Genomic DNA, 13,034 nt, shown 5'->3' with positions numbered 1-13,034 from the left:
ATCACAAAACAAACCAAAGCATAATACAAAAGAAAATGATCTGCTTCATTCTGTAATCAAATTCCACAGTTCCTTCTCTGGATGTGGAATGCGTTTTGCCCCAAGAGACCATTGGGAATTATTTAAGTCCTTGCATTGCAACGAAGTACTAAGTCTACCAGAAAAACTCCTCGCACACTGTGGTTGTTGCTGTGCATAAAGCTCCCCTGGCTCTGCTCCCTTCAGTCAGCATCAGCCCATACAAGTCCCTCTAGACCTCTGAAGTCTTCCTGTTCATCATTTCTTACAGCACAATAGTATTCCATTACATTCATATACTACAATTTATTCAGCCATTCCCCAATTGATGGGCATCTCCTTGTTCTCCAGTTTTGGGCCACCACAAAGAGAGCTGCTCCAAATATCCTTGTACATGTGGGACCCCTTCCCATTTCCATGATCTCTTGGGGACACAGTCCTAGAAGCGGTATTGCTGGGTCAAAGGGTGTGCACATTTTTGTAGCCCTTTGGGCATAGAAGAACACCAATTATATTGAAATATAAGTATAAAAATGTTTTTTAAAGAAGCTTACGGATCCCAGATTAAGAACGCCAGGTGAATAGATAATTATTGATTTCATAATACTCAAATTCTGAAGGCAATATCAGTACTTACAAATTTAGTTTTTTAATGTCTCTCCTGATTATGCTAAAACAGAAATCCTTGTTAATTCTTCTGCCATCCCCCAACCCCAGTAATCTACAACTGTTTTCCCCTTGTAAGACTTAACTCTTTCCTTCTATCAAAAAAAAAAAAGTAAGAGTACCTCCCATTTTAACTCCTTTACTCCTTTCCCTGTTGAAATAAATGTGCAGAGTAATTTGTCTCATTTAAGTAAAATCATTTGAAGATTTCAACTTAGTCATAATTTTTTAAAAGCTAGTTTGTACTGAAAGACTTAGAAAAGGAAGCAGTGACACCTTCAGATAGTGAGGCAGCATAAATATAACATAGTCCACAGAGAGCTGATCTCAGAATTGGAAACCTGGATTCATCATGGCTTGGACACTGCTAACCAAGCCTGGCTGTAAGATCAGGCACCAGTTTGTGTTGAAAGGGAGATAGTCTTTACCCAGACAGAGCCCTTTCTAATGAAATCACAGGTCCAGTCCAAGAAAGAAAAAAAGTGAAGAGAAAGAAAGAAAGCAATGATTAATGGAAACCAACCTGTTAAATTAACTTTCTTTTCTTTTTCTTTTGATCAAGTCAACACATAGATATGGTACATCTTGATTTAACAATGTGTTTGGCAAGATCTTGTAAATGGAAAGAATACTGAATGTTGTTAGAGGATCTAGATTTAGAATTCCAGCTCTGCTCCTGGGTGTCAGTTTTCTTATCTGTAAAATGAGATTAGAGTAGATGAACAGTTATTGAAGTGTAGTTCAGGGACCATTTCTGAGGGTCTTTGAAGTCAAAACTATTTAAGACAAGATGTTTTCATTTCTATAATCCACATAAACAAAAGCTATTCAGAGTCAGCTTTTAAGAGCGGTCCTGAGACAAGTTTGAGAACTGTCAGACAGAATGATCTCCAAGATCATTTCCAATGCTTAGTACATTTCTAGGCATATAGAGGACACTTAATAAATGTTTATTGACTTGACCAATCCTGTGGTCCTAGAGCTACAGGTTGCATCATAAAATACTGATTTGGAAGGGACCTTTTTGTTCATCTAATAGAGCACCTTTTAAGATCAATCTCCTACAACATCCCTGACAAATCACCTGTTTAAACCATTTAAATCAAGAATTCTTCAGCTGGTTTGCATAATACAAAAGGTTAAGAACCTCTGACTTAAATGACAGTCCAATGGCATGTATTTGTAGCTCTTTGAACCACCATACCCAAATAATGTTAATAACTGTCAGTCAACAGAGAAACTCGTAATATCAAGCACCTTCTGTGTGCCAGGTAGCCTGCTGAATGCTGGGGATGCAGAGAAGACAAAAGTAACGAAGCATGTTTGGATTAAATATTTTAAAGGGAAAAAAATGTCACATGATAGAAACAAACTCCTGGTTTTTACAGTACTCTACTTAACTGTCTTGACTTTATATTAATTAATTTAGTATTTCTTGAGCATTTACCAGTATTGTATACTAAGTGTTAGGCTAGGGGAACAAAATAAATAAAAGCCTCCTCTTATCTTGTTGTACAAATTAACCTAGGCAGAATTGTCAGTACTAATTGCCTAATGTTTTTTGTTCTACATTTTAATCTTCATTTCCTAGGAAGAGATATTTATATGGTCTGTGTAATTCAAGAAAAGCAGTAGAGGCTCTAACATAATATCTAACTGCAAGAAACCATAAAAAAATGGGCTTTTTATATGACTGTTGGTAGAGTAAGTCTTTATAATCCATGGTATAGAAGTTTATTAAGTGCAATACAGAATTCCCATTTGTATAGAATTCTATCATTAAATCTGTGTCTTCCAGTTTTTGCTTCTCAGTTTCCCCTTTATTTTTTTTTAAGTAATCAAAATGTTTTGAATACTTTCTGTTTAGGTGGTAAAACCAATCCCTGTAAAAGGAGATGGCTCTGAAATCAACAAATTGACCCCAGAATCTCAAATCGAAGGGCATACCAATACTTCTTCACCTACTCCAAAAGGAAGGCGGAGTCCTTCTCCTGGTAGCTCTTCGTCTTCGTCTTCAAATCGTACTGTCAAATCAGAATCTCCTGGAGTAAGAAGAAAGAGAGTATCTCCAGTGCCTGTAAGTAAACATTTCACTAAACATTAAGTCTAGCAATCCAATATAGAATCCATATGGAATCATTCTTTATGAAATCATAATTATTATATTGAGAAATTAAAATTTGAGAAGAAAACTACATGTTGAAGATTATTTACACCTAAAACTCCTCTTGTAGTGAATTCTGCTAAGTATGTCATTGACAGAAATAATAAGGTTGTAAAGGAGGGCCAGATAAGATAAAATATCTCTCAAAGGAAAGCCTGGTGACTGTCCTTGTGACCCCATGGCTGGAGGTTGCTACAACTCTATTCCTGGACAACTTAGAAGTCATATTTCTATTTGTTGTATAAATGACTCCAAGTTCTAATATAAGTCTGTTTAAAAATAATTATCTTAATAAACGTTAGGGATTTTGTGTTCAGAATTCTGAAGCCATCATAAAAATTATAGTTTCTGTTATCATTGAAGTTAAGGGTGACAGTTAATTGATTTCATGACTGACCCCATTATCAAGGGATTGCCCAAAACTGTCAACATGGAGCCTTGTGAAGGGCAGACTGGAGAGGGGTGGGTGCAGGATCAGAATGTGTGGTGTGTTATACCATCTCTCAAACATCTTAGGTGAAATGCAGCTTAAAGTCAAATCAGTCCTGCCCTCACCCAGGAATAAGTAATAGTGGAGTGAGATTTTTAGTGAATGTTTTAAGTGAATACTGTTTCCTAATGTTATTATCACATGGGAGAAAATTGGAGGTAATAAATGAGTTTTGGAGAGTAGTAGGGCTTTTTCTTTTGTGAGTTTGGTGCCCAGTATTAAGAGGAGCTACATAAATTGAGAATTTTACATTAAAGTCAAGTCATTGCTTCCAACAGTGTAAACTTTATTTTTTATGTTTGTCATACAACCATAAAAACTGGCAGATGCTCAGAAGTAGGCTGCTTCACTGTGTTTTTTGTTTACTGTGTAGGTGAGGAAGTTCCATGGAATTTAGTGGTATGTAGCAAAGTGTAAGCTAATTGGACATGTTTCCAGAAGAGCTGCCCTGAGTATCTAGCTTAAAACCTTACTCATGAAAAATAAGTCTTACCCAGGTTCCACCACTAAAATACCTGCCATTCTGCCTGCGCGCACGCGTGTGTGTGTGTGTGTATGTGTGTGTGTGTGTGTGTGTGTGTGTGTGTGTGTTGTTTGGCCTACTGAGAGTTAAATTGTCCACTGTCAAATAGCATGTATCAGAGATGGTACTAGAACACAAGTTCCTGACTCTGAAGTCAATTCTGGACTTACTAGGCCATACCACCCTCCCTTGCGCTCTCTCTCCTTCCTTTCCTCCTTGCTACTTTCCCTGCCTTTTCTTTTTTCTTTTTCCTTTTATCTCCTTCTTCTTTTTCTCCCTCTTCTTCCCTCTGTTACACACAAACACACACACACACACACACACACACACACACCTTTTATTATTTTATCTTTAACTTATGTAGTAGTTGTGTTGGTCCTTCATTGCTGAAGAAGACCATGTCATCAGAGAGATGATGACATGACTCGCACTTGACTTTGTTTTGAGTGAGGGAGGGCTGTGCAGGTCACCAGCCTCACTCCTCCTCCAGAGCCGTCTGAATCCAGTGACCAGATATTCATAGTATTTTTTCCAGAAAGCTGTTTTTTTCATTTGTAGGTTTTTTTTAGGGGTTTTTTTGGTTTGTTGTTTTTGCAAAGTAATTTAATGATCAGGTGGTATGGTTTCCTACTACTAAAAGCTTTAATGACCTGATCATCACTTACCCAAATAACTTGGATATAAAACTCAGCTTTTATGAAATTTCAGTATTTCAGGCAAAAATGTATTTTGCATTACATTTTTTTTCACATTTGCTGTCTACTAGTTTGAGTAAATATGGCAGTGCTACTGTTTATAACCCCTCTTCTCTATAAAAGCTTCTTTCTTGAAAATTGAGAAATTAATAGAAATCAATGTTGTGAAGTTTCAGAGTGGGAGAATCACACCACCCCGGAGAGCTCCGTCCCCAGATGGTTTCTCCCCATATAGCCCTGAGGAAACAAATCGCCGAGTCAACAAAGTCATGCGAGCCAGGTTGTACTTACTGCAGCAGATAGGACCGAATTCTTTCCTAATTGGAGGAGACAGTCCAGACAATAAATACAGGGTGTTCATTGGGCCTCAGGTAAGAAGCATTTTCATTTTATTAATTCAGGTCAGCAGATATTTATGTGCTAGTAACCCTGTCATGCACTGGGAGTTCAAAACCAAATGACAGTGCTAAGTTTCTTAGTTTGTGATATTAACTTAAAGTTTTAACCTTCTTAAAATTAAATGATTCCCTGTCGTAACTAAATGCATTTCAAAATATGTCTTGCTAAATAAATGATTCCTTAAAGTAAGTGTTAACTACAAAGTTTTACAAAACAAATTTTGTTAACACATTCACTAAAATTAATTTGTTGATAACTTGTCTTGCCTTAATATTTGTAGTGAGTATGCTTAGGATTCACAACTACATGAATCCCTGTAATTTAAAAATAAATAAATATTAGTATTATAAATTTGGAATTATAAGAACTAAAATACTTACAGCAATGCTAAAAGTTACATTTGGAAATTCCATTAGAGCCCCAAACTTACCTGTGTATTTTTCTTAATATTTAGACCTGCAGCTGTGGGCGTGGAACATTTTGTATCCACCTGCTGTTCGTTATGCTCCGAGTATTTCAGCTGGAACCCTCAGATCCAATGTTGTGGAGGAAAACTTTGAAAAATTTTGAGGTATTTTAGAATGTTTCTTCTTGGTTGTTAGCAATTAAAAAAAAAACTCTCTAGGTGTTAAAACCAGGAAATTAATTCATATCTTGAGCATGATTTTGAAATAGTTCATAATCATTTTTAAGGTACAAAAGTACATTTCATTTAGTTACTGGTTGGACCATTGTATCCCCCGCGTTACATTTTTAGAAGCCATTTAATGGTTGTTTTGCTCCTTTCCTAAACAATTGTTATTCATTTTTAAATTTTAAATTAAACATATATTTACTTATAATCAGTCCCCTATTTCTTAATCTCTTGCATCAGTTTATTAATCTGCTAAAAGAAAATGAGGATTATCAGTTTTGAAACACCTAGAATCAGCACCTTTATGTATAAGAATGTGGCATGAATATCATTGTTCCTGTCTTTTTCCCAATGTTAGGTTGAGAGTTTGTTCCAGAAATATCACAGTAGGCGTAGCTCAAGGATCAAAGCTCCATCTCGTAGCACCATCCAGAAGTTTGTATCACGCATGTCAAACTCTCATACATTGTCATCATCCAATACTTCTACATCTAGTTCAGAAAACAGGTCAGTACTTTTGAAGGGATTACTTTGTGATTTTTAAGGGTATGTATATCAGTATCAATTTACTTGAAAATTATTCCTACTTGGAATCACTACACTTTGGGAGTGAGATAGTTTTAATCAAGAATAAAGCGTATTGACAATTGCAGTGTTTAAATGTGGAAATTTTCCCCTCAGATCATATTGAAAAATGGCAAATAAATGTCTGAATACAGTCCTCTGTGCAACACTTCAGAGCTTATAAATGCTTTCACATACTTTACCCCATTATAAGGTAGGAGGTATCATGGCACATACCTTATATCATTTGAATCTTCTAACAGCCTCCTAAAGTAGATAGGAAAAATGATATCTCCATTTGATAGATCAAGGTTCTTTTTAATTGTTTGGCTCTTTTTTTTTTTTTGCATCAGAACCCTTTATAGAATGATGTTTTGTTTTAAATGTATGAAATACATAGGATTATAAAAGAAGCCAATGGAACTGAAATAAAGGTGTATTTTTTTTCCCATCCAAGTTTTCAGGTTAAGATCCCTACAGAGTTCCCCAGGAGCATACTTAGTATTCATCATACAAGCATTTGTTAAGACCCTCTACCATGCACCAAATATTAAGTACAGACGTTAAAAAACAAAACAGGCCCTGCCCTCAATTGTGGGGAAATAGCACGTATCCAGAAAATTACAAGTACCTTTTGAGTGGGCCAGCGCTAGCACTTGGGGGCCGAGAAGAGAGAAGCCTTGAAAGAGGTGGAACCGCAGCTGAGCCTTGAAGGAAGCCATGGAGGGGTGACACACAGGCACAGGGATGAGTCCGTGAGTGTCCTGTGTGCCACACGGCAAGCAGGCTGACTTAGGGTTAGAATCAGGAGTTCATTTTGTGGCAGGTAGAGAAATGTTTTATAAGCCCAGTAGATAAAGAAGCGGTTCTCTAAAACTATTTTTGGTTATCAGTTAGCATGTTATCAACACATGCCACTTTTTATAGATGTTTTTGAAGAACCATATTATGTTACATTTTGCTAATGGGGACAAAAGTAATTTTTAGTTTTTTCCTAAGAGATTGGGAAAAATAGCTATTAATAAATAGTCTTAATAAATAAAATTTATATTAATGCTAATATAAAATAGCTGTTAATAAGAACCAGTTGCCATCCAAGTAGTCCATTCATATCCTCATTAGACTATGAGCTTCTTGAAAGCAGGAACTGTCTTGTATTTTTCTTTGTCTCCCCAGCACTTGGCACGGTACTTGACGCATGGGAGGCACTTATATAGTAGGTGTTTACTGACTAACTGACATGTTCTAAAAAGTCTCAAAGCAGAGTAGAAATAAAAGAGTTGATGTAAAGTAAGATTCTAGCCAAGTTAGGAAATAGCCTTATTGTAACAAAAGCAGAAGTATTCTTATTAGCTTACATTTACATAGGGTTTTTATGGTTTATGAAAAGCTGAAGAAACTGAGGCCCATTTTGGGGTTGCGAATTGCCCCAAGTTCCACAGCTAAATCACTTGTAGAATGAGGATCATAGCTCAATAACTGGAAAGGGATTAGAAGTGTTCTGGCCAGATCCTCTTACTATACAGATGCAAAAATGGGCCCAGAGAGACTCTCAAGAGTACAGGGACAGAATCCAGATTTGAACCCAGATCCTCTGACTCTTTTCTTTCTTTTCTGTAATCGTCTCTTACCACTAGAACTTAGACTTCATTCATATACCACACAACTTCATGTTTGGTGTTCATTGGCTTGTAGTCCCTCATTCTTCTGTAATCTTACTACAACCTTTTCATAGCCTTTTACTTTATTTTAGGGGGAAATACTGGGATGTGGCATAATGGGTAGAATATAGGACTTGTAGTCAGGAAGACCTGGGTCCAGATCCTCATTCTGATGCTCTCTCTGGCCCTAGGCAAGTCCTTTCATCTCTCTAAGCTAGTTTCCTCTGTATAGTGAGGCTTATCTTACCTGAGGCTCACCCAGCTCACAAGGGTGTTATGAGGCTCACAGGAGATAGTGCATACAAAAAACAGCTACATAAATGTCAAGGGTAATATTATGAAACCTAAAATCAAGAGGCCAAAAATAAAACAGGAAATGTGCTTTCAGGAGAGGAGAGGGAGTCATCCAAATACTAGTAAGAATCTGGGATTTTTTAAAGGTTATATTCAGGAGGGATAATAAATATATTGGTGGAACTGTCCTCTCCCACACTCCTTCCCTTGCCCTCTTCTCCCTTCCCCCACACTCCAAATGGAAAAGTTCTATATGGAGAAAGGTATTTGTCACTCATGCTCACGCATTCATGTCTAGATTACACCAGCAATTTGACTGGATTGGGCAATTTTATTTATATTTCTGCTCCTTCTGATTTTTTTGATATTTGCTTGTTTAAAAATTTCAGTTTGAATTAATTTTGTTTGCTGTTCTAGACTAATATTACATAAACTCTATCTGAATTTCTAGATTTATAATACTACTTGGTTTCCTTTAAATACCATTACTCTTTTTTGGTTTTCCAGCACGTTTGTACAAGTATACAGTTCAGGGTGAAAAAAGTGATTAAAGGCTAGTAAAATAGGAGAGAAACTGGCAGATGTTTTCATTTTGTAGTTTTTAATGTGATTCTGCTGACCTGTGTTTGCATGCTCACATGCACACACACACATCAGAAAGCTTTGTTTGTAGTCTCTTGAACCTAAACATTGGGCAGAACAACCTATGATAGCAGGCATAGAATATAAGGCAAGGATAGGTGCCCATGGGTGAAAATCTGACTGGACCAAGGAATCTGTAATTTGCAGGACTGGGTTTTTCTTTTAGATCTAACCTGCTCCTCCGGTCTTAGTCCTAGTCCCAGCACTTCCACAAATTCAGTATGATGTTGGTTGCTTGACATCTCTGGCTTTCATACTAGTTTTCCTTATGAAGAAATGTAGTAGACATGTCATTCCTCTACTCTTTTTTTCAGTGGTTCCCTTCTGTTCAGTAAGTAAAATTAAAGCTTCTTTCTTTCCTTGGCTTTCCCTCCATAATCTGCCACCAACTTTATCTCATGAGGCTGTCTTCCAAATACTCTGTGCTTCAGCCAAACCAAACTATTCTGCCCTAGTTCCTTCCACCTAGACTATTTTTCTTCTTCCATATGCCTGCTGAAATTCTACCCGTTCTTTAAAGCTCGATTCAAATGCTATCATATGAAATCTTTCATTATACACTTTTGGTAATGATGTTCTCCCTTGAACCAACAAAACACTTTTTCGGTACCTCTAATGAACTTATGTAATATTTCATATTCATATTATAGCCGTATCTGATTTTGTTTTCTACTTTTGCAAAAATATAATCTCCATAAGGATAGTTTTATATTGTGGAGGTGACCTTGAATGATCTGATTACAATATTTCTACAGTTTAATAGATGATCTCCAAAGCTTCCTGTGGCCAAAACAACTCTATTAATCTGTAGCCTCATCCACCTACTGATGAGCCTCCCTGAACTTGGAAGGCTTGTAGGAGCTTGTATTTCACTGGTATAGCCTCTGAGAACACAGGCTCATCTCAATGGTGAGACTTTAGAGTAGGTCATTAGTAGAGGACTTAATTTGCAGTACAAGCTTAGTAAATATTTAATTAATGGATTTATACTATGAGGGGCAAATACTCATATCTGAGGTTCCCTCTGACTCAGATATTATCAGCTCTTATCAGACCTAAGTGAGAGACTCCTTTTCCACTTTTGCCCTTCTGGCTTAGAAAGGGGGAGGGAACGTATCTGAGGTGCTGCTTTTCTCTAGAAGCAGGGTCAGATTTGCTGGGTTCTGGCTCTTCTCAGAGCTTAATCTATTTATTGGATGGAGTGATTTCTGCCTTAGGTGGGAAAATTCTCTGTATTGATGGATCCACTGTTCCAGGAGATGACTTTACCTGCTGTCTTTGAAGTGAAAGAAGAATGCATCTGATAACAGGCTTGATATGGAAAGAGCCTTGAACCTGCTGTTCACAGAGCTGACATTGATTCTTGACTTTACCAAGGTCCCCAGTAGCTCTAAATCTGATTTTGTATTCTATTAACTTGAAATGTTATTGCTTTATTGTTTATAGAAAAAATGTACTAGTAAGTTAACATTGTTTTTCGAAAGATGTCATGGTAAAAATGTGGAAAATAATTTGTTCTCAACTTGATTCTTGATCAACATCTTCAAACAGAGTTTATTCTTAGTAATTATGTCAGTATCATATATCTTAGTAATTATATCAATAAGGAGGACTATAGCCTGGTAATGAAAGTAGTTGATAGAGGAGTCATCAGGCAGGTTATTTAGACATTCAGGGTACAAGGCATCTCTGGAGGTGTGGGCTACAGATAAGTGACTGATGGTCACCAAGGAAGGGTGTTCACATACTAGGAGTTCTCCATATGATGATATCACAGATGCAAACCAAAAAAATTAGACTAGTATTAGGGTCACATTCAAAAATTTATGTAAATTTATAATAAAATAGCATGTTAATACAAGAAGCCTTAAAACTATCAGTTTTTTTACTGTGATTTACTGTTGAAATAGAAAAAGTACTGACATGTAATTATCTTAGGATTTTCATTAATCAAGTTATACATGGTCTAATAAAGTGGATATGTTAAAATTAATATTTATCAAACATTTTAATTAAAGTTGTGTAATGTTTTTGTTATTGATACCTGTTTCTCTCCTCCTCACCCTTTTTCTGTAGTATGAAGGATGAAGAGGAGCAGATGTGCCCCATTTGTTTATTAGGAATGCTTGACGAAGAGAGCCTTACAGTATGTGAAGATGGCTGTAGGAACAAGTTGCACCACCACTGCATGTCAATTTGTATGTTGCTGTTTTATTCATGCTCATCATAAATGTAATTAAATTATTCCATGATCTGTCCCAACTAATTTAGATTTTAACAAGACTCAGCCCTGTATGCATGTGTGTTCAAGTTAATCTAGTCCCTAGAAAAGACTTAAACTTGAAATGCTTTGGGTGCTTGCCACTAATCAGAATTTCTTGAAATTTGCAAAAAAGCAGGTAAAAAACTGGTTAATATAACTAACAGAATAACATTTAAGAACAGCATGGCATCAGAATAGTTTTGTCTCATCATTTTCTTGCTTTGTTAGCACCAGGTCTTTTAAGGCCCCTGTGTACTCATTCCCCTCAGTGAGGCAGGGAGCTCCCTCACGTCACTTCTGATCATCTCCTCAGTATAAGTTTTATAGCTGGTATATTGCACTCAGGTGCTCTTATATGCTTTTTTTAATTTACATTTTCCCAAGCTCTTATTTAAGGAATATTCTTTGGATAAGTTTTATTTTTATTTTTCAGGGGCAGAAGAATGTAGAAGAAATAGAGAGCCTCTGATATGCCCTCTGTGCAGGTCCAAGTGGCGGTCCCATGACTTCTACAGGTCAGAGTCTAATGAATGCCTCCTGAGAATTATTCAAAGATATAAATATTGTAAAACCAAATCTCTACTTTTTGGCAAACTCTATTAACATTTCAATTTTAGCCATGAGCTGCCAAGTCCTGTGGATTCCCCTTCTGTTCTCCGAGCTGCCCAGCAGCAAACTGGGCAGCAGCAGCAGAGAAGAAACCAGGACAGTCACTTTAACCTGACTCATTATGGAGTTCAGCAGATTCCTCCTGCCTATAAAGAGTTAGCTGAGCCATGGATTCAGGTAATCGTTCTCTTATTATAAAGTTTTCAGTAAGCATTTATTAAATACCTATTATGTTCTAGGTGGAAGTGACATAAAGAGGAAAAATAACAAACTCTGTCCTCAAGGAACTTACATTCTGCTGGGACTTCTGTGAGGTTTGGATTCGTTCAAAGGGCCACACTTGAGGACATAGAGGGCCATATGTGGCCTTAAGGCTACAGGTTCCCCACCCTTGTGCTAGGAATTTAACATTTTTTTTTGTGATTTTTCAGGGGAATAGTTGTCTCTATGACTTTTCATTTGAAATTTCACACACTCACATGCACATGCTACATGTTATTGTTTGACTTAAATTGTGCCTACCAGAACAAATATCTCATTGGAAATTGGTTTGGGTATCATTGCTAGTTACTCACATAACTAGCTAGAGAACAGTGTTCCCTTACCAAAGAGCTAGAGAGGGCCTCAGGTTATCTCGTCTAATTCATTATGCCTCGATGAGCCTCTTTTTTTATGTCTTTCTCAGAATAAAAGCAATACGACTTCCCTTGATAACTGATTGAGATATTTGACATTGCAGTCTAAAGTTTTCCTTATGTCTGAACTCACAGAATCATAAAAAGTGGGTGTCGGGAGGATCACCTAGTCCAACCTATACCCAGAAAGGAGTCCCTGAAGTTTTTATATAGCCTACTACCTCCACAGTCACAACCCATCCACTTTTAGATAGATCTAATTTAGGGGAGGTTTGCTTAATTTCGCCTCTTTGCAACTTCCACTGAGCACACCTGGTTCTACTTGGTCAAACATCATAACCTTAATTCTTCTCCCAGGGGGCAATCTCTCCTTCAAGCACTTGAACACTGTTAAGTGTTTTAGGTATTTAGCTCTTTTTAAATTAAAGGCCTCCATGTTCAGTGACATTTTCCCCATTTCTCTTCTTTAGCAAGATAAAGGATTGAATTGTAGAAAGCTTTAAAGCCTTTCTTGTCTTTTCCTAGTCTTGTTCTGATAGAATTACACTATTCTGCTAATTTTTATATTACTAGTTTTATGAGAAAGTGTGGGTTTCTTAGTTCTTAAACTTGATATATTTTTAAGAGCAAAGGAGTATGAGAGAGAAATTTTTATGTATACATATCCTTTGGTTACTAAAATATTAATGTCCCCTGTGACTACTTTGGGATGTATATTATTTAAGATGATACCTAACTCTTAAGTAGGAGTTATTGTGAATGAAATAGATAAGTAGA

General features: G+C 36.7%; 1 protein-coding gene across 2 annotated transcripts in view; it reads left to right on the top strand.

The window, feature by feature from the left end:
- MAP3K1 (mitogen-activated protein kinase kinase kinase 1) overlaps nt 1-13,034 on the top strand; it is a 73,834-nt gene that overhangs the window by 45,767 nt on the left and 15,033 nt on the right. For both annotated transcript variants that reach the window (XM_072605595.1, XM_072605596.1), the window contains exons 3-9: nt 2,552-2,761; nt 4,727-4,927; nt 5,410-5,526; nt 5,948-6,096; nt 10,827-10,948; nt 11,447-11,528; nt 11,631-11,799. In XM_072605595.1, coding sequence (XP_072461696.1) covers nt 2,552-2,761; nt 4,727-4,927; nt 5,410-5,526; nt 5,948-6,096; nt 10,827-10,948; nt 11,447-11,528; nt 11,631-11,799 — 1,050 coding nt within the window. The remainder of the gene's footprint in view (nt 1-2,551; nt 2,762-4,726; nt 4,928-5,409; nt 5,527-5,947; nt 6,097-10,826; nt 10,949-11,446; nt 11,529-11,630; nt 11,800-13,034) is intronic.

Source organism: Notamacropus eugenii, chromosome 4 (genome assembly GCF_028372415.1).
Source record: "Notamacropus eugenii isolate mMacEug1 chromosome 4, mMacEug1.pri_v2, whole genome shotgun sequence".
Lineage (NCBI taxonomy): Eukaryota > Metazoa > Chordata > Mammalia > Diprotodontia > Macropodidae > Notamacropus > Notamacropus eugenii.
Note: the sequence above shows the minus strand (reverse complement) of the source record. Positions and strands in the feature narration are given on the sequence as shown.